Source organism: Canis lupus, chromosome 3 (assembly GCF_003254725.2).
Source record: "Canis lupus dingo isolate Sandy chromosome 3, ASM325472v2, whole genome shotgun sequence".
NCBI lineage: Eukaryota > Metazoa > Chordata > Mammalia > Carnivora > Canidae > Canis > Canis lupus.
Window position 1 is genome coordinate 13,857,465 of NC_064245.1, and position 21,423 is coordinate 13,878,887.

The 21,423-nt window shown below is 43.2% G+C and overlaps 3 protein-coding genes across 3 annotated transcripts in view; 1 reads left to right on the forward strand and 2 right to left on the reverse strand.

The window, feature by feature from the left end:
- LOC112653876 (nascent polypeptide-associated complex subunit alpha, muscle-specific form) overlaps positions 1 to 21,423 on the forward strand; it is a 133,622-nt gene that overhangs the window by 97,176 nt on the left and 15,023 nt on the right. Inside the window, exons 5-8 of the mRNA XM_049108205.1 lie at positions 7,682 to 7,820; positions 10,451 to 10,499; positions 12,318 to 12,449; positions 18,782 to 18,847. The gene's annotated coding sequence lies outside the window, so the exon portion shown is untranslated. The remainder of the gene's footprint in view (positions 1 to 7,681; positions 7,821 to 10,450; positions 10,500 to 12,317; positions 12,450 to 18,781; positions 18,848 to 21,423) is intronic.
- GPR150 (G protein-coupled receptor 150) lies at positions 7,814 to 9,623 on the reverse strand. Its single transcript, XM_025438190.3, has one exon. It carries the CDS (start codon positions 9,373 to 9,375, stop codon positions 8,209 to 8,211), a length of 1,167 nt encoding a protein of 388 aa, XP_025293975.3. The 5' UTR covers positions 9,376 to 9,623; the 3' UTR covers positions 7,814 to 8,208.
- The window catches only part of ARSK (arylsulfatase family member K), a 34,697-nt gene continuing 32,549 nt past the window's right edge, over positions 19,276 to 21,423 (reverse strand). The window contains exon 8 of the mRNA XM_025438189.3: positions 19,276 to 19,884. Within this exon, the coding sequence (XP_025293974.3) occupies positions 19,610 to 19,884 (275 nt within the window). The 3' untranslated portion in view covers positions 19,276 to 19,609. The remainder of the gene's footprint in view (positions 19,885 to 21,423) is intronic.

Genomic DNA, 21,423 nt, shown 5'->3' on the forward strand with positions numbered 1-21,423 from the left:
CCTTCGCTCACTAGAACACTTGCTCTTGAAAACTTGAGCTGAAAAAAAAAAAAAATAAGAAAAGAAAACTTGAGCTGCCTTAGGAGAAGGCTCTAAGGCTGCCATTCAGTAAGAAAGTCAAAGCCACATGGAAGGCCATGGTTAGGCACTCTAGTCAGTAGTTCCTGATGAGCTCAGCATTTGAATATTCCAGTCAAGGGAGCAGACTTATGAGTAAAGAAGCTCCCAGATGATTGTAGACTCCAACTATTTGAGTCTTCCCCCTGTAAGGCCCCAGGTCTCATAGTAGAAAGATAAGCCAGCCCTCCTATACTCTGTCCAAATCCTGACCCACAAAATCCGTAAGTATAATAGTGGTAATTTTACACCACAAGATTTGGGATAGGTTGTTGCATAACAATAGTTAGAACATGTTAGTCCTGAACAAAATTAAGCTTCTTTTAGGAAGGCAAGAGAATAATCGATGTTATTGTGGGTAACCACAAAGCTTGCTCCATTTTTTATGCCTGCTCTTGTACTGATAATCATGGACATCAGGTTTCTCCAACATACTCAATTTGTAGATTTTTTTCAAAATGGAAAGTGTTTCCTAAGGTTAAGTGATGTCCTTTGGGGCAAATAAAAGACATCCCATAGGCATGATTTGGTTCAGACATTCTGGACCCCAGGTCCCTTCTCAAGCCTCTAAAGAGTTTCACATTCTAGACTTGGTCCACTTAAATTCACACCAAGCTCCCCTGGAAATACTGGAAGCTCTGTGGAACAAAAAATGAGAAGCAAAGCCATCCCTTAGTCTAATCTAATACAACCTCAATATATAAATTGAAGTAAAAGGTAGCTGTAATAACGAGATTCCCAAAACTCAGTGGCTTAAAGACAACAGAAGTTCATTTCCCTGTTACATAATTTTCTGTCCAGTGTAGGCTATGTCCTGCAAGATACTGAAAGGACCCAGATTCCTTTCATGGTCTTGCTCTGCCACCCACCCTCTAGGATGTTGTCCTCATCTGTGTGGCTAAATCTGATCATTGTTACATTGTGTGATTATCACATTATATTTTTCAGCCAATAGGAAGGGGAAAGACCACATGGAAGATCACATGGTCTACATTTTAAGACCCACACCTGGAAGCCACATGTGTCTTTTGCTCACATTCCATTGCTAAGAACATAGTTAAGTGGCTCTAGCTAGATGCAAAGGAGGCTGGGAAATGTAGTCACTGGCTGAGCAGCCACATAAGTAAAGGGGAAAATGGATTTTGGTGAGTAGTTGGCAGTCTCCTCCATTCCTAGCAAGTTAGTTCTTTACTTGGATAGTTTGGAGGCTAAAGTGATGAAACTCTCTGATATAATGTATACTTTTTCTAAAATACATTTCATTCTTCAGGTAGCCATTTTTTTATCTAACATGTTCTCTCCTACCTCACACTTGTGTTTCCAGGCTGGGGCTCTAACAGACACATCTTACAAAGAGCAAGACCTGTGTCTTAGGCTCAGCTGAACTTCTCGGCTATTACTTGTTCACATGACAAAACAACACCAACAACAATGAAGACCCTCCCACCCCCCCGAACACACACACACAACTTTACCTCTGCTATTTACTAGATGTTTGACCATGGGCAAGTTATCCTTAGCTCCAGTTTTCTTATCTATAAGATGGAGATTATGATATATCACTTTAGTTGTTGTGAGGATTAATTGAGTTGATGCTTGTAAAATGTCAAGCTTCATAGAAATTATTTAGAGCAGCCTTCTCGGGTCCCCTTCCTCTTCAGGAGCTTTGTACCATTGCTCAATTTCTCTTGCTCAATAAACTTTGTTTTGCTGTCTACTGCTCATAAATATTATTTAATAAATTTTAGCTGTCATTATTATGGTTCTCATTATTTATCTTACAGGTATTTTGTAAGACACACAATAGTACCTTGCTTATTAATAAAATGACACCCAGAACTGCCAGGGTTTGGTAATAGATTTCACCACATGGAAAAAGGGTTAACTCTTTCCCTTGAGCCTGATATTCCCCTTAGGGTTGTCTGCATTTCAGGTTGGTGTGAAGTCTCATCAGATTACATGGTAAGTGGTTAAATATCCCAATTTGACATTTGGTGGAAGATTAAAACCCATATGTTCTGATATCTGGGTCATTTGACTTCCATTTTTACTGTATCCAATACCATTTTACTACCCTGACGTGATTTAGTTATCTATTGCTGCAAAACAAACTAACACCCAAACTTAATTGCTGTGATTTCTTATTTCTACAGATCTGGGGGTTAGCTCAGCAGTTCTGTTTGTCTAGCATGGGCTCACTCATGTGGCTGCATTTAGCTGGAGGGTCAGTTGGGAACTGCACTCAGCTGTGATGGCTAAGTAGCTGGGCCTCCTTCTCCATATGATCTTTCATTGCTGGCTTCTTCATGCCATGGTGATGTTAGGCATCAGGGGCAAGCCCCATGTGTATATGCTTTTCAAGACCCTGCTTGTGAATAATCTTCTGATATCCACTGCCAATGTAGGTCCCATGACCAAGCCCAGACTCTGTGGCAAAAGATTAGGGGTGGGTATTGAGAAGAGTGATTCACTGGAAGCCATTATATAATTACGCCAACCCATTTTGTGGTTGTCAATTCCCGGTTTGGTCAACCAGTAATAGTTGGTCCTAAGTTCCCATCCAAAAGCTAAATTTTAAGTGGAATGTATGTCTATGATAAATGATATATATCTATATATATAAAAGTTCACATGTACTTTGCACATGATGGATCTTTAATAAATACTCAATGAACAAATGAATGAATGAATGAATGAATGAGTCATATCACCGATGGTAAGAATTTGCAAATAATGTCCCATAACATTAATAATTGTAGGCTGAGATTTCTCAACAAAGTCCTTACCACGAAAGTCGTAGTTCTCCATAAGATACACATTTTTAAAATACAAGAGTTACATATTTGATTTTCATCCCTTTGCCCCCACTATGCTCAACATAGTGTCCAATAAAGTTCTTCAATATATACTGGCTGATGAACTAAATAAAAGTACACTTGGAATGGTCTTATTTCTTTGATGAAGAACATGCAGTAAGCTAAAAATGAGACTCTTTCTTGCCAGACTCCTCCAATTAGAGGATGCTGGCTGCCACAAACAACAGAAAACCCAGCTCAACTGCTTCAAAAAATAAGAAAATATATCTCATTTAACAGGACATCCAATAGGCATGCCTCTGGTGTTTACCTGACAGCTCAGTGAGGTCATTAGGGACCTAAGTTCTTTTCATCTCTCCTTTCTGCCATATCCACAATGTTGGATTCATCTTCTGGCTGGTACCTCTGATGGTCAGTGGTGGGCTTCCAGCAGGCCAGCAGCACTACCTGTTTACCTTCATTCAGGGAGAGATGGAGAGAGCATACTGGCTCTCATGGCTCTCTCAGAAGAGAGCTTCCTCCTTCCTAGAAGCCCCAGCAACTCTCCTTCCACTGCAACACATCTCATTGATCTTAACTGGATCACATGACCAGTCCTGAGCAGGCCATGGAGGTAAGGGGAGTGAAATTACTTTGATATGCTTAGACTAATTAAGGTCCAGTCTTCGAATGGGAGAGGGTTCAGCTTCCCTCAAAGCACTTGGCTCGTCCTTAGAGGCGTTAGGTGCAAGAATCAGAGTCCTGGTAGAAAAGGAGAAATGGATGCCAGGAAGGCAGTTGACAATTACTGTGCAAAGTATACATTCTGTAAGGTCCAACTTCCTTATCACTATGTGCCACCATTGCTGCATTAATCTTCTATAGGTTGATTCCTCAAGATCCCTTGCTTCCCTTCATGTAATATTACTCAACTGGATTTTATCCCTCACGACCCAGTGTTAGAAAATAGTAACAGTCATATATTGAGTACTAGGATGACTCTGAAGAGACTGTTGACAGGACTCCCCTCCCTTCCCATCAAGTATTTTACATATATCAACCCTATGAAGTAGATAATAAAAAATCCCATATTTACTGATAAGAAAAGTAAATCAAGACTCAAAAAAAAAAAAAAAAGAAAAGAAAAGAAAATCAAGACTCAGAAAGATTCAGCAAACAGCCTAAAATCACACAGTGACTAAGTGGTAGCGATGAAATTCAAGTCCAGATCCATAGCTCTAAAGACCACTCTTTTCATTATACTGCCTCACAAATCAGCAAAACATCTGTTTAATTAGTTAATAAATAAAATTAATGTATTCATTTTCATTATATTGTCTTCTCTTTGATCAAGTCAGAACCTTTTAGGAATGGGAGGGAAACTCCTTTAATTTTCTTTCTTTTGTTTCTCAGGAAGCGTCCTAGGAAGCTTAAGAGAAAATCTATCTTCTCTTTCATAAGTCAGCTCAACTATTCTATTTTTAGTAAATGAGTTATAGCTAGTCACTAATTGTGGTTTTAGTTACACTCTTGGCTGTTTTTTTTTTTTTAATTTTTATTTATTTATGATAGTCACACAGAGAGAGAGGCAGAGACATAGGCAGAGGGAGAAGCAGGCTCCATGCACCAGGAGCCCGATGTGGGATTCGATCCCGGGTCTCCAGGATCACGCCCTGGGCCAAAGGCAGGCGCTAAACCGCTGCGCCACCCAGGGATCCCTCTTGGCTGTTTTCTACATACTCTCTGATTCAAATTATGTAATAGGTCATGTTTACTTATTTTAGCTGTTTGTTACCATGCAGCCAATTATTTTTTTAAAAATATATAGAATTCTTTGTATGTAGGCTTTAAAGTCCTGGTGGTGACATTTACACTGCCATCTATGTGAATAGTGCCTCCTGGAGTCCTGCAGTCTAGGCCTGTGTGTGGCAGCCTACTGAAAATCTAACTCCAAGGGAAAATGTGCAGTGGGTAAGAGTGTGTTATTTGATTCCTCCCAAACTCCAAGTATGGTCTGGTCTCCTCTAGTCATATCCTATTTGGGTGATACCTAGAAAAGAGATCAAGTTCAGGGTCAACCGTTCACATACCTTTGCTGTGAAGTTTGAATGGTATGTCCCAGTCAAGTAAGAGTCTAAATGTAAAATAACTTTGTGGTGTTCCTTGATGGAGACAGAACTGAATCTCTGAGCTGTCTATAGCAATGCAGGTTCCTGGGATCAATGCTGATCATTCTGAGGGGATGCTCCAAATTTCTTAACTCACAAATGAACTCCAAAGATGTGAAGCAAGTCACCTAGATCTACGTTCAAGGCTCAGATTTAGTTAAGATTAGAGAAAGTTCCTTAGACATAAAAGTATTTCAGTATGAATTGAGATTAACCAAATCTTCACAAATCTTGGGATAATACAGCTTAATTTCAAATTAACTACATAAATATATACTCTGTATGTTTTTATACTCTGTATTTTTGACCCAGATGGAGATTTCTTATAATTTTTAGACAGCACAGAGGAAAATCTCTAATAGATCATAGAAATCAATCTAACAATTTGGCAGTTGTATAAAAGTTTAGTCTTGTCCTCCTATAAGCACTTTCCCTTCTTTTCTTAAAAGAAAAAATGGAAGTCCCATTTTTTTTTCACCTCTTAACTGTGCAGTTCATATCATCAGCTCATATCTAAGCCAGCATGGTGGCCCCATTGCTCTTGCAATGGTCTACATATGGGTATATGATATAGTTCTGTACAAAGAAAGAAATTCTTCCTTTTCTGGATATTGTCATATTTGAACGTGATGCCTGGAACTATAGTAGCCATTTTGTGACCTCAGGGCTTCAGACCTTATTGTCAAGTCCACCGGTTCAGAATGGCCAAAGAGAAAGATGAAAAGGAGCTAGGTCGTTGATGATGAACTTATGAAGCTACTCAACTAAGCAACTTTGGAGCAGCCCTACCACTGGACTCCTTGTTATGTGAGAAGATAAATTTAAACTCATTTTTCTGTTAGGGTGCTCTCAATTGCAGATAACAGAAACAAGCAACTCAACTGGCTTAAATTATCTCAGTTGGGAGCCTTCAAAGTAATACAGTAGGTCCTATTTTGAGTCTCTTTGTGCTTCTGCCTTCATCCCTGCCTTTGCCCATTCCCCCCTTCCCATTAGTTGGCTCTTCATACCATCATGGGATGACCACTTCAGTCTCCCGAGGTTGTAGATTTTGTTTTTCAGTGACCCGACACCCAGGCTTGAACCCTTATTAAAGCATATGTGATACTGTGCAGGTAACTGTTAGAGTCTCCTACATATGATTATAAGGTCTTTGAGGGGAAAATGTGTGTTATTCATCTTAGTATGTCCAATGCCTAACACATTGCTTAGCACAAAATAAGGAATTAATGTTTACTAGTGAACAAAAATAATGTCATGAAGACAGCTGTGTTCTCTCTTTGGCTGACTTATTCTTCGTGTATTATACACATAGTATCCTAAGCAGGGTGGGGAAGATTAAAAAGATGAAGGAAAACCTCTAATATTTTTGACAGAGTTTTGGGAAAAGGTAAATCAAGCTTAGTGGAGATTTTTGTGACTCTTGTATCTAGTCTATCTTTGCCTGACTCATATGATGAATCATTCAACAAATAGGTGTTGAGTGCCTAGTATATTGTTTAAGAGTTTGGGATACATCAGTGAAGTAAACAAAGCCCTCAAAGAGCGTTGGCTCTTCAAGTGAACTCTAGCAAACATTTCCCCTTTCTCCGGCTTAGTTTGGCATTTGTGCATGAGCAGGAAGCACTGTCCCGCAAAGCTCGCAGATTCTCAGATGAAAGACCCTGGTAAACACGTGGATATAAGTGTTACCACTTCTTTCTAGAACCAAGGACACTGAAGAGGAGGAGGTCACTGATTAAATCTGCTTCTTGACTTTTTTCTCAGCAATCTACACCAATAGGCATTGCCCTTCGGTTTGTTAAAAGGGTTTTTTTTATATATACATGCAACGCTGTGGGGGGCTTCAGCTCTCTTCTTGCAGATCTCCAGGAGGCTCCGTCTGGGACAGTGAGCCCGGCCCAAAGGCACCACTTGGCTGTTTGGTTTCTCTAGTTTGCTGGGGACTCTGCCGGGAGACGCTCCCTGAGCACAGCACCTTAGCCGAGAAAGCTGGTTTGGGCACAGACACAATCACCTACAGAAACCGTGCATATTTGGGGATTCCTGGGTGGCGCAGCGGTTTGGAGCCAGCCTTTGGCCCAGGGCGCGATCCTGGAGACCCGGGATCGAATCCCACATCGGGCTCCCGGTGCATGGAGCCTGCTTCTCCCTCTGCCTATGTCTCTGCCTCTCTCTCTCTCTGTGTGACTATCATAAATAAAAAAAAAATTAAAAAAAAAAAAAAAGAAACCGTGCGTATTTGAAAGGGGCTAAAGGAAGCTTTTATGTGTCCTTCCTGCAAGGACTTCCTATTGAAGACTGGAAATAAAGGCCACGCTGATTTTCTTCTGAGAAAACACATTACCATGTTTCTTCTTTTTTCTTTTTTTGAAGATTTTATTCATTCATCACACACACACACACACACACACACAGAGGCAGAGGGAGAAGCAGGCTCCACGCAGGGAGCCCGACGCGGGACTCGACCCCGCGTCTCCAGGATCAGGCCCTGGGCTGAAGGTGGCACTAAACCTCTGAGCCACCCGGGCTGCCCCTCCCCCCTTTTTTCTTAATAAAACAAGTACTAATTGCTCTGTGGGTAATGCTTTTATTTTACAGACACTCTGTGGCTCTGCAGTGACGGCCTGGCTGCATTTCCGACAGCAGCATCGCTGGTACAACTTGCAGGCCCCTCCGGGAGGCCAGTGTGGGGACGCTCCTCCTGGAGGCGACGGCAGATTCTCCTCTGGCCTCGAAGGTACACTTGCTTTAAACACGATTCCAAAGAAGTAAAAACAGACGGCAACACAGCACGTAACGAAAGCTCGACAAATTTAGCCAAACCACACGAGCTTATGCAGAGCACGACGGGAGCGTGAGACAGAGCCGCAAAAAGAAGTGGGTGCCTTCGAGTGTTCCTCCCAGGGTCCCCGAGTCTCCAGGCTGGGGGGCGGGGGGGGCGAGGGAGAGGGAGAGGGAGAACGGGGAGAGTGTAGGAAAGGTCATCCTCGGCAGGACAGGGAGCGTGGCACGGGGCGGCCTGGGCTCCAGCGCCGGGCGCGGTGACCTGCAGGGACCCCGGCGGCCTCGTGCTGCGCGGAGGCCGCGTGGCGGCGCCAGAGGCCCCGGCGGAGGCCCGGGCGCGGCTAGAAGGCGCTGTCGCAGGAGCAGGAGCAGGAGCGGGGCAGCGGCCGCGGCGGCGGCGGCGGGGGGCGCGCGCAGCCCAGCTCGGGCGGCCCCCGCCTGGCGTGGTGGTAGTGGGGCCGCGGCCAGCGGTGGCGGTGCAGCGCCCGGTGCTCCCCGGCGCCCTCCGCCGCGCCCCGCGAGCCGCAGACGGCGCCCAGCCGCCCTCGCAGCAGCCGCCGCAGCCGCGGGCGCGCGTCCGCCTGGAAGAGGAGGTAGACGAAGGGGTCCAGGGCGCCCCGGGCCACCGCCACGAGCTGCAGCGCGGCCGCCGGGCCCTCGGCGTCCCGGGCCCCCGCCCGCCCGGCCGCCCACGCGGCCGCCAGCCCCGCGGCGCAGTGGGGCAGCTCGCAGCCCACGAACAGCAGCGCCAGCGCCAGGCTCATCTTGAGACTCTGCAGCTTCGCGCGGGGCAGCGCGGGGGGCGCGGGGGGCGCGGGCGGCGCGGGCGGCGCGGGGGCCCGGGGCAGGCGCCGCCGCCAGGCGCACAGCAGGCGGCCGCACGCCACGCCCAGCACGGCGGCCGGCGCCGCGAAGCCCGCCACCGCCTCGTAGAGCGCGTAGAGCCGCCGGGGCCAGCGCGGCGGGGGCGCCAGCAGGGCGGCGGGCAGCGCCAGCAGCAGCGCCAGCAGCCAGCCCAGGGCGGCGAGGGCGCGCGCGGGCAGCGGCCGGGCCTGCGGGCGGCGCACGGCGCGCTGGCGCTCCAGGGCCACGAGCACCACGAGGTGCGCCGAGGCGCCGCGGCCCGACGCCCGCAGCAGGCGCGCGAGGCGGCCCGACAGGTCCCCGGGCGGCCCGGCCCGCAGCTCCCGGACCAGCTGCGCCAGCGCGCCGCCCCCCGCCGCGAGCAGGTCGGCGGCCGCCAGGTGCGCCAGCAGGAGGTCCATCCGCGGGCGCTTGGGGCCCGCCCCGGGCCCGCCCCCGCCGCGCAGGCGGCACAGCACCGCGGCGTTGGCCGCCGCCGCCACCAGCACGACGGCCCCCAGCAGCGCCAGGCGGACGCGGCGGCCGGGCGCTCCGGGCGGCGGCGCCCCGTGTCCGGACGTGAGGTTGGCGCCCCAGCCCGGGGAGCCGGGTGCGGAGCCGTTGGGCGCCGGCGGGAGAGTGGAGGGGCCGAAGGGGTGCTCCATCCGCGGCCCGCGGCGGGGAAGGGGGTCCGGAGGCTGGTCCCGGCAGGGGCGCGGGAAGCCCGCGTGGGGGCGAGGTGAGTCGGAGGCGCGCCCACGACGGAGACGGATCCGGGGAGACTCGCGCTTAAGTTGTTCCTACGGGTCGTCCTCGTCATTTGTCACTCAAACGGGGGTTGCACCCTCGAGGAACACGCGGGACTCTGATTCCCCACCTTCTCCGCGGCTCTCCTCCCCGCCAGCCCCTGCCGCGGCTCCCGCCCGGCCCCCCCCTCCCCCGGGGGTGGGAGTGGGGGTGGGGGTGGGGGTGGGGGGTCTCCGGGGCGCACGCGGCCCGACCCAAGGTCGCTGGGCCCGGCCTTTGCAACAGCGCGCGCTAACCTGGGCGACCTCCCGGAGAGCAGGGTCCCCACCCACGGGCGCGGCGGTCTCAGGATTCCGGATGGCCAGCGGGGCGGGGGGAGGGCACACGACACAAACACTAGTTTTGATTAAAAAAAAAAAAAAGAATTCGGAGATGTCATTGGATCTGCACGTACTAGCGTGGGAACAACAGGAACACAAGTCACCCGACAGCGTTTGGGGCAAAGAGGACCCCAAGAGATGAATTTTTTTTTAAAGATTTTATTTATTTATCCATGAGAGACACAGAGAGAGAGAGGCAGAGACACAGGCAGCGGGAGAAGCAGGCCCCATGCAGGGAGCCCCACGCGGGACTCGATCCCGGTTCTCCAGGATCACGCCCGGGGCCGCAGGCGGCGCTAAACGCTGAGCCGCCCGGGCTGCCCTGGAGACGCTCGGTATTTACTGTCAGAGAACTGGGATAACCGTACGGCTCTGCTCGGCTTGGCAATTAGGAGCAGTGATTTGCAGGCTTTTCAAATGCTCCTCGTTACCAGAGCAGTGGCTCCCAGCTGCTCTCTGCGAGGTAGAAACTCGCCGCGTTACTAGGTTGGGGAGGGCATCACTAGGTTTTATGCCGCTGGTAGTACATGTATTGATTTTCTCCTAATATTTTCATCCACTGACGGATGTGTCATCATGGCTCTTCATTCTCTTGATTCTGTTTTCCAAGCAGATGGAGGTTGCTGGGAGAGACGACGCCCCCAACAAGCCTAGAGAAAAAGGTGACTAAGAAAATGACAAGGCGGCCAATTTTTAAAAAAGAAATCCAAGTCACAGGAAACGGTTGAGATTAAATGCTGTCTCTTTTATTTTAGCGCCGTCTCCCCACAAACAAATTTTAGTTTTCCTGTTGGAAGCATCAGTCAGGTGTGTATTATCCACCCTCCACATTATCACCGTGCAAATAGATTTCCTGCGCTTCCCTGCGCTTCCCGGTCTGGGCATCTGCTGGGATTCACTTTCCCAGGCGGAGGATGCCTTTGGCACTTTAAGATGCTCTGGATAGGACGGTTTGGTGGATGCAGATGCCAGTCCTCTTGGTGGCCTTGAGGAATCCTAATTCTCAAACTGTCGTCCTTTGGCCAGAGAACTTTGTCATTTTTATTAGCCTCTCCCTAGTGCCTGGCACTGGGCCTGACACAGACTAGATATCAGTAAATATATTGTGAATTGCTGGACTAATGGGTATATGGTGCATTTCAGAGAACTTGGAGATGTTCCCACTTTGATGATAAATCCATCAACCTAAGGAAAAAAAAATGCCTTTCATACCTATGCCAGTATCATCCAGAGGAGCCCAAGGAAGCTCTGGGGAGATGAAGAAATAGCCATTCTTGGAGGAACACTTAAAAAAGAGGTAGACCGATAGCCTTGGGAAATCAAACTCCTGGTTTAATTTTCACATTCTCCCCTCAGAGGGTTTGTAACATACATCATCCCAGCTTATGATCTACTTCTTCCAGGGAGCTCTCTCTGAGCAATACCGGTAATTCAGTGATTCCTCTAGCCAATATCAGTTTAATATTTCTCAAGATAATTCTATAATTTGTCTCAAATTTGTTGAAATGCTGTCATATGACAAAACAAGACTCTACCTGTGAAATTACATTTCACAGAACTTCACTTTGCTAAGACCTGATAAATCATTGATTTAAAAAAAGTAATTCTCAAAATAACACATGCGCATAGTTTGGAAAGTCCAGTGGAACTAGAGGGTTGACAACAACGTTGTTTCCTGTCCACACCTCTTCACTCCTTCTTCCCTTCTTCTACAGGGAACCAATTTAGAAACTATTTACGGTTTCTTCTGGCATTTACTTAATTCCAGAATTCTAAGTAGCACATGTGTAATGCTACTTATTGATTCGGTGAATTTAGACACTACCTATTGGCTTCTCATTAGATAATTTCTCCTTTCCCATATTTAATACAGTAATATTATAATTTTGGGTTAGATTTATATTTAGTGTTTGCATTATTATGAAAGGAAAATATTCTCAGCCGAATGTCGTATATTATGAATATTTTCTTGAAGTTAATAATTGCCTTAATTTTTATTGTTACCTAGCTAATTCTTCCTATACCTCTAAATAGTCCCTCAGGGCAGTTTCCATAAGGTGGGTTTTGTAACATAAGGTAGCAGTTCCAGTTTATTTTTCTTGGAAACTTTTTTTTTAAGATTTTTTTTTTAATTTATTAATTCATGAGAGACACAGAGAGAGAGAGAGAGAGAGTAAGGCAGAGACACAGGCAGAGGGAGAAGCAGGCTTCATGCAGGGAGCCTCATGTGGGACTCAATCCCGGGACTCCAGGATCATGCCCTGGGCCCAAGGCAGTTGCTAAACCGCTGAGCCACCCAGGAATCCCTCTTGGAAACTTTCTTACCAGAGACCTCCTTTTGCCTCCTATGTGGGTGGGCTGGTTTCTCTCTAGGCCTATACAACTGTTGTCATCACTGAAACGCTGCCTTTCTCTTGGGTCAAAATCCTTGTTTCTCGGATCCCTGCTCTTTTTATCTTGGTTTCTTTCTCTTCTGGTAGAACACTTCAACACGTCGTGAGGTTCAAAGTACTGTGCAGAGGCTGAGGCCATAGCTGTGGGAGTTTCGTTGTGCCTGCTACTTGAGTCACGTAGACTCAGCCACACTGCCTGCCAGGACAGCTGTTCGCCAGGTATCTCTCTTTACCGTTATCCTAGAGACTCCTTTCATTATCTCATGCTGGGTCTCCTGCTTTCTAATTCCATGCTTGTTTGTTTGTTTTCTTCTTGGTCTATTTTCCTGCTTGGGTAGAAAGCATCCTTCAGTGGCTTCCTGAGAAAGGATGAATTTTGGGGATCTTGCATGTCTGAAATCAATGTCTAGATTTTACCATCATGCTTAACTGATGACTTGGCTCGGGTTAAAATTCTACACTGGAAATGTTTTCCTTCTGACTTTTAATGGCATTGCTCCATTGCCTTCTGGCTTCTGAGTGTGTTGAGAAGCTTAAAACCATGCTGGTTCCTGATGCATGTAAATTTGATCATTGTTTTTTCCATTCTAGAAGTTTATTGCTTCTTCTCTTGTCCCTGACAAATTTCACTAAGATATGTTTATTTGGATCCACTGCATGGGTTGTATTTAATTGCATTCTTTCTCTAGTCTAGAACAGTTAATCTAGAACAGTTTCCCAAGTCTTTTTCTTTTTGACTCTGACAGGTCTGAAGGGTCTATGACACGTTTGATAGAAAATCTCTCAAGTTGTATTTGTTTCTACAACTGTTTGGATTAGAATTTGGATTAGATCCAATTGAATTTGGATTAGAGTTCTTGGGCTGAAATACTATACGGGTAACACTGTGTTCTTGGTATATCATTTCAGGGACATACAGTGCTGGTTTGTCTCAATACTGGTGATACGGGATCCCTGGGTGGCGCAGCGGTTTGGTGCCTGCCTTTGGCCCAGGGGGCGATCCTGGAGACCTGGGATCGAATCCCACGTCCAGCTCCCGGTGCATGGAGCCTGCTTCTCCCTCTGCCTGTGTCTCTGCCTCTCTCTCTCTCTCTCTTTCTGTGACTATCATAAATAAATAAAAATTAAAAAAAAACTACTGGTGATGCGAAGCCTGACCTATGTTTTTCAAACATAAGGTTTTGGGTTCTGTGCTTATCCTCCAGAGGTCACTCCCTGGTCCACTGTACACCTGGCCCATTGAAGGGGCTCCTAGATCTCTAGCCCTGCCCCCAGTCTTTCACTTGGGTGTTGGTTGAGGTCCATGAAAAAATTCATTAGTGGAGGTGGTTTCCTTTCTGTGTGGGGGCTCCCAGAGTTTCTGTTGTTACGTTCACACACATTGGACTTTTAAGGATTTGTCCCAGTAGCCTTCTTACCCATTCTTTTGGCTGCTAGTTCCTACCCCCCCCTCAATGTTCTTCCAAAGGTGAACCAGTTTGAATGTCTCTCCCCTTCTTGGAGGAGCTTGCCACCCTTTTGAATTCAGTTTACCTGCTGCCTTGCTGCTGCAGGCACCTGATAGGCTCAAAAGAAAAAAAAAAAAAAAAAGCTTAGATTATCTAGCTTTTTTTTTTTCTTGATTTTTAAAAAAGATTCTATTTGTGAGACAGAGAGGCAGAGACACAGGCAGAGGGAGAAGCAGGCTCCCCGCAGGGAGCCTGATGTGGGACTTGATCCCAGGATCCCGGATCACGCTCTGAGTCCAAGACAGACACTCAACCACTGAGCCACCCAGGGGTCTCTTTTTTCTTGATTTTTGTTAACATGGGAGGAATATTCCCTTGGAACTTTCCCTATCCTATGTGAAAGCAGAACTCGCAAAACACTATTTAAGGAAACCAATCCTTTACTTTAAATATCACAAAATTTGATGCTTAATTTATTGTCTTAACTTCTTGAACTGTTTATTTTTATTTCATCTTAATAATAAAAAGTTTAAGGCTAAAAATACTCTGAGTATAGTTCTGGTTGTGTCATATGTTTTTAGTTTTTTCGTTTTCTTTATTTTAAAAATAGCATAGAACTGTAATTTTTTGACCCAAGAATTATTTAAGATTCTGCTTTATAACTTTAAATTGTGTTTTAAAAGGGCTAAAATCTTATCTGAGAGCTTAATATGCATAATTATAAACACACACACATATCCATAATATATGAGCTGTGTACAAGGGAATGGTTCTAGCACGAGTCTGTATCTTGTCTGTGTTCCACACTGATTTTCTTCCACTTAGTTTGTGTTGAGATATATCTTTATTTCATGGCCTCTCAGTGCCAAGTTCTTAGTTTGATTCGGTGATTTCTAGTATGATTTAATAGCCAGTAAGAATAGTCTCACTTTAATATTCTTTTTCCATAGTTTTAATAGGTATTTTAGACTTTTTTCCCCATAAAAACTTTAAGATTTAGTTCGATTAAGAAAACAAACAAAACCCTATTCAGATTAAAACACGGATTGTGCAAAATCTATACAGTAATTATGAAGAAGTGACATTTTAATATAAGATCCTCCCATACAAGAACTTGCTGTCATTTCATATTCCTACCTTGTTTGCACACTTCATAGAGCTTTATAATTTTTTCATCTAGGTTTGAGCCTCTTGCTTAAATTTATTTTACTGACTGTCATAATGTGAGATATTTTTCCTAATTTCCATTTTTACCTAATCTTATAGATGTATATTTATTTTTGTATATGTAGCTATTTAACAAATTTAATCAGTTCTAGTAGTTTTTATTAGGATGCCCTAGGTTTAATGAGATGGAAAACATGAAGAGTAAAGGATAAATACATAATCCATCATTTTATTTTTTAACAGAGACAAATAAAAACATGTAAGGCTTCTAGTTGATTTGGATGCTTTTGGTTTAAAGACCATAGTTGGTGGGGGATCCCTGGGTGGCGCAGCGGTTTGGCGCCTGCCTTTGGCTCAGGGCGCGATCCTGGAGATCTGGGATCGAATCCCACGTCAGGCTCCCGGTGCATGGAGCCTGCTTCTCCCTCTGCCTGTGTCTCTGCCTCTCTCTCTCTCTCTCTCTGTGACTATCATGTAAAAAAAAAAAAAAAAAAAAAAAAAAAAAAAAAAAAGACCATAGTTGGGATAACAAGTTTCCAGAACCTTGGTTTCCAGATGTTGCTGCACCTTACAATCATCTGGGAAGCTTTCAAAACTCTCAGTGCTTGGGGATAGGAGCCAGGCATTAATAGTTTTTAAACAGCCTGTGGTAATTCCAGTTTGCAGCAAAGTTGTGAACCATTGTTCTAGACTAGAGGTTAGCAAACTGGCCCACAGGTCAAATCCTGTTTTTGTAAACGAAGTTTCCCTGGAAAGTAGCCACGCTCATCTGTTTACATATTGTTGCTGTTTTCATGCTACTGGGGTAGTATTGAGTAGTTGTGAAAAAGACCATCTGGTTCACAAAGCCTAAAATATTCGGTATCTGGCCTTTTTCACAGAAAAAGAGAAAGAACTCTCCCGTGCAGGCTTTTTGCTAGAATGTACTGGTTTTAGAAGGCTCTGCTTTATAGAGGTTACTCCCAGCAAATCAATTCAAGTATTTAGTAATCTTCTGCATGGCAGGCACTTGGGACAGTTTAGGAAACAAAAATGACAAAAAGCCATGCCTGTGCAGGGTGCTTTTATCCTGGTAGGGTAGGAGGGGTGGGGGGGGGCAGTATAAACGAGTTAAGTATGTAAAATATACACTGAGTCAGATGGTTGTGATTACTATGGAGAAAAAATAAAGCAGGGAAGTCCTTGTGAGAAGGTAGCATTGTGGCAATAATTTGAAGGATGTAGCCAAGTGAGCAATGTAGAAATTTCAGGAACGAACAGTATTCCAAGCAGAAAGCACTGGCAGGCACAAAGGTCTTGAGGTGGTGCATGCCTGGTGTGCTAGAAGAAAAAAAAACAAAACAAAACAGGGATGCCAGTGTGGCCGAAAGAATGAACAAAGTGGAATGCGGGGGGAGAGGTGGCCTGTGAGATAACATGCAACTAGATGGTTCAGAGTTCTGTAGGCCCTTGTCATGTTTCTGGCTTTTACAGAGTCAGATGGGAAACCAGTGGAAGGTTTTGAGTGCCCAGTGAAGTGATGTGATATATCTTAACAGAATCACATTGGCTGCTGTGTTGAGAATGGATTGAAGAAAGCCAAGGCAGGCTCAAGGAAGCTGTTGCAAAATTCCAAACAGGAGATAATGGTAGACTGGAGCAGAGTGGAGCAGTGAAGGTAGTAAAAATGAATCCCAAAGACTGTCCTCAATTTAGTTTATAATTAGTGTCCGTTTCTCTCAGATTCTGGCATTAATTTGTCTTAGTTTTCCAACTTTTTCTCCATTTTCTGCTTTCATGGTTGTTACATACTAGTTTGAATTAGATTTTGTCCTAAAAACTCAGTTGTACCTAAGTATGGTCCCATTTCCAATATGCTTAAAACATTGTGGATGCTTGGTAAATTCTAACAATGAATGCATCTTGAAGGGCTTGGGTAGAACGAGATGGAGTATATTTATCTTCACATGCCGATGTTTCAGAACCACATTTCTATTATCATTGCTTTATTTTTCCCCTGTAGTTAGCATATATACCCACACATTAGCTATGTCATGTTCTTTAGGTTTAACTAGGAAATGGGAGGTAGATTTGTATATTTTCATTTTAATTGTAGTAGTCTAATATTGAGATCTTTTCCTTAAGGGTTTTACTTCAGAATGTATCTGAAGTGAAATTTATTTCTCCGAAACTCATATATAACTGCAGATAAGCTCAGACAAATTCACTGAAGAAGAGTAAACAAAGGAGATGAAGTGGCTCATCAAGAAAACTTCAAAGACAGTTTGAAGGGAAAGTTAGGTAAAATTATTATTTACAGACCAGCTTTTTACCTGAAAATAGAAGATACCAATTGAAAAACTATTGGTACCAAAAAATGTTATATTATTGGCACAAAATTATTATGTAGAAATAGAGTCTGCATATAAGAACAACCAGTTAGAACATATAATGGAAGAAAGATCCACTTAAAATAGCACGCCACCAACAAATAATAAAACAACTAGGAATAAACTCATCTCTGCCTACACTTCAAGATCATCAGCTAGGAGAGCTTATTGGAACAGTAAGAAAGAACAGTGCCAGGGATGTTCACAGAAAAAGACAAAGAAGAATAGTGTCCCCTCTCAACTCTCCTGTGCAGGCTTTTGCTAGAACGTACTGGGTTTAGAGTATATTTTCATTCTAGGTGCCATCCCTAGAATTCTAATCTCATTGGTGTGGGGTATGGGGCGTAGGCAGTATTTTTTTTTTAAAGGTCCTTATTTTCCAGAAATCTCTGAAAAAACCGATCGATATGAAGAAAACTTGGAATACTGCTAAGACAGATCAAAGAAACCTTGAAGAAAGGGAAACATGTGCTATATTATGTTCTTTAGAATAACGGAAGATCATAAAGAGTTCAATTCTCCCTAAAATAGGCTATAAATTTAAGATGATTTCATAAAAAGACTAACAAGATTTTCCCTTTTTGAGCTAGACAGACTTAATCTGTGTGGAAAAACTAAGTTAGCAAGAGTAGCTGGGACAACTCTGAAAAAAGAAAGTGTTGGAAAGGAACTAGTCTGACCAGATATTGACCAGTGCATCAGTAAACAAAGTAGATTGGTCCACTTTATTTTCAGATAAAAAATGTTATGAAAAGATAGAAATGTAAATAAGACTTTGGTATATGATAAAACGACATTTCAAATTAGTAGAGAAAAATGATTTACTCAATAAAAGGTGTTAAATAATAAAGTGGCATTTTCTAACCAATGGACAAATGTTACTCAATAAAAGGTCATTTGGTTAGCCCTCTTAAAATAACAAACTAAAGTCAGATTTTTAATATGAGTATACATTCCAGATGGGGCAAAAAAGAAAACTGTAAAAGAAATTAAGTGGGAAATGCCATTCTGAAGATGTATGAAACAAAATCCCAATGCCATATAAGCAAAAATTCATAAATCTGATAGCATGAAAATACCAATTTGCACAGGTTAAAAACACCAGAACAACAACAAAAAATTAACAAAACAAAAAAAGAAGAAACCCCCACCAGAACAAAGTCAAAAGACAAATTCCAAGAAGGAAAAAAAAAGTGCAGCTTCTATTACAGAGAATATCCAAAAGCATGCCTGTAATTAAAAAAGACGAGCAACATAAAAATAGTCAAAAGAATAAAATAGGTAAGGTCACAGTGAAGGAAATTCAAATAGCCATTAAATATATGAAAATATGATCTATCAGGGCACCTGGGTAGCTCTAGCTCAGTGGATGAATGTTTGCCTTCTGCTTAGGTCGTGGTCCTGGGATTGAGTCTTGCATCGGGCTCCCTGCAGGGAGCTTGCTTCTCCCTCTGCCCCTCGGTGTCTTTCATGAATAAATAAATAAATAAAATCTTTAAAAAAATAGGAAAACATGATCTTACTCATAATTTAAAAAATTAAAAATAATCTATTTTTTGTTTATTAGGTTGACAAAGGATGTGAAGAAGTGCATCACTGAGTGAGAATTTTAATTGGTATAACTTCTTCGGAGGTAATTTGGTGTAATTTTGCTAGACCCAGTCTTAATCCAGCAATTTCACTTCCAGGTCTTTATTTTAAGTGGGAGAAAAAAGGAGCAAGATGCAGAACATTTTGTATAGTAAGCTCTGTTCTGTGTGTGAGGAAACATACAAAGTTTGTTAGATATACAAGTGTGTCTCTAAAGGGATCCTTAGGAAGGTGGTTACAGTTGCCCCAGGAAGGGGAACTGGGAAAGTAGGGAGACTTCATGATCATTATTAACTCTTTTGTACCTTTTGAAACTTGTACCTTGTGCATATATTACCTATTTAAAAAAAACAGTAATAACGTCAGCCATATCCAGAATCTGTGTCCCATCAAATACTCTAAATACTCCCATCAAATACATCCAGATGATTTATGTCCCATCAGACGCAAATAACTCATCACACCATCAAATACAAGTAACTATTTTATGGTTCATAAATCATATGATAATTGTTAAAATTGTCTATATTCCATATTATTCAGAGGAACATAACTTTATACTATTTGCTTCCATCCTTTTATTACTTCCATTAAGTTGTTAAAAGTTAGCAAGAATGAGTTCTTTTTGAAAATATGTAATTTTGTAATGATTACTTAATTTTGAAATAGAATACATTCTTTAAAAATAAGTAAAAATCAGTAATTATTAAAACACATATAAAAGCTAATCATGATCTCTTAGCATATATCTCTATATGTTGCTCTAGGACATTATTTTCTAACCTCTGTTCAGATTTTTTTAGGATTAGTGAGGGGTTTTAAGCCACTGATTAATTGCACTTTCATACTTCCTTGGTTCTTTCAACCAGTCCTGATGCCACCTGAGGTTTGCTATAACATTTGAGTAGTTTTGCCCTACGCTTTGTTTCCACTTGATAAACTGCTCTTTATTGTATTGGTGGACAGAAGCAGAAACCTTAGGGTAGTTTATAATGGAACGAAGCTTCTGATCTAAAGAATATGTGACTTCTGGAAACTTTGTAGCAATGTTTGTTAGTTCATCTGGATCTGAGAAAAGATCTGCAAGAAAAAAATTAAATAGCTGTCAAAATATTTATCTGATACAGAAACATTTTTTAGAATGTCATTACTCTGTGACTTAATATATTTGAGCTTATTTTCATTTTCAGTTCCTCTTAGCATAATAAGATGAAGGACAGTATAAATGGTAAAATATTATACCAAAGGTTAAACACTCCTCTAGGGCAGCCCAGGTGGCTCAGTCATTTCAGTCCAGGGTGATCCTGGAGACCCAGGATCAAGTCCCACGTCGGGCTCCCTGCATGGAGCCTGCCTCTCCCTCTCCCTGTGTCTCTGCCCCTCTCTCTCTCTCTCTCTCTCTCTCTGTGTATGTCTCTCATGAATAAATAAATATATTTTAAAAAATAAAAAAATAAACACTCCTCTACATGTATGTCCAAATTACCTTCCTACCATCATCCTGCTATCTCATTTTTTTTTTCTTATCCATTTCTAGATGACAGAAATACATGGATTCTTATCACTAGTGAGCTGGCTTAGTCCTAATCCTTCCTGGCTTTGATGCTCTGCTTACTTTGACATACAGAGAAAAAAATAGTAATGCTCATATTGTCCCATTTCAATAGCCCCAAACTTTTCCAGTTGCAATAATTCTTTACATAGTCAAGTCATATTCTTGCAACTTTACCTACTCATAGTTTTCTATATATTTTAGTATCTTGTCTTGGATTTTTGAAAGTTCAATTCATCGACACTGTCCATTTGAACAAACAGCCATGGAAATAAGAATGTATCTCAATTGCTACCACCAAGAAAATAATGACAAATCAAAATATAAACACCCTTTTTACCTAGGTAAAAGGAAGACAAAATATAATTGCATGTCAATCTAATTGGAAAAATAGCAAATCAAAGACCTATGACAATTCACTTAAGATAATAAATTCATATTACATGTTGAGGGAAAAACCTCTGTGGGCCTATGTGGTGCATTTGCCAGAAGAGCCCTGAAGACATTTATGACTTTGTTAGAGGACTTCACATGGCACCTCTTGGGGGAAAGGGCAGTCCGTGGATAAACCCCAGAGAATACAGGAAAGACAGGCTCATCCACTGATCCTTTGACAGTCACATCTGTTTTGTAGAACATGTGCAGTGAATGACCAAGAGATGCCTGTTACACATCAGGATGAAAATTTAAGGACTTCCTTTTGAAGCCAAGAATTTCCTGCTCTTAGAATTAAGGGGGGAGGGGGGTGTCAAGGTCAATCAGCTTAGTCCCTAAAGAATTATTTAGAGTTAATAATTTTGACATTTCTAACTAGAGAGGAAACCTAGGGAGAAATCAATACTAACAAGGGCATATATTATGTGGAGATGGGAGCAAAGGATAAGTAAAACCTGAATTTAATAATGTTGCTTTAAAATTAACTCATAAGGGTGCCTGGGTGGCTCAGTCTCTTAAGCATCCGCCTCTGGCTCAGGTCATGATTCTGGAGTCTTGGGATCAAGCCCCACATTGGGCTCCCTGCTTGGTGGGGAGCCTGCTACTCCCTCTCTTTCTGCTGCCTCCTCCCC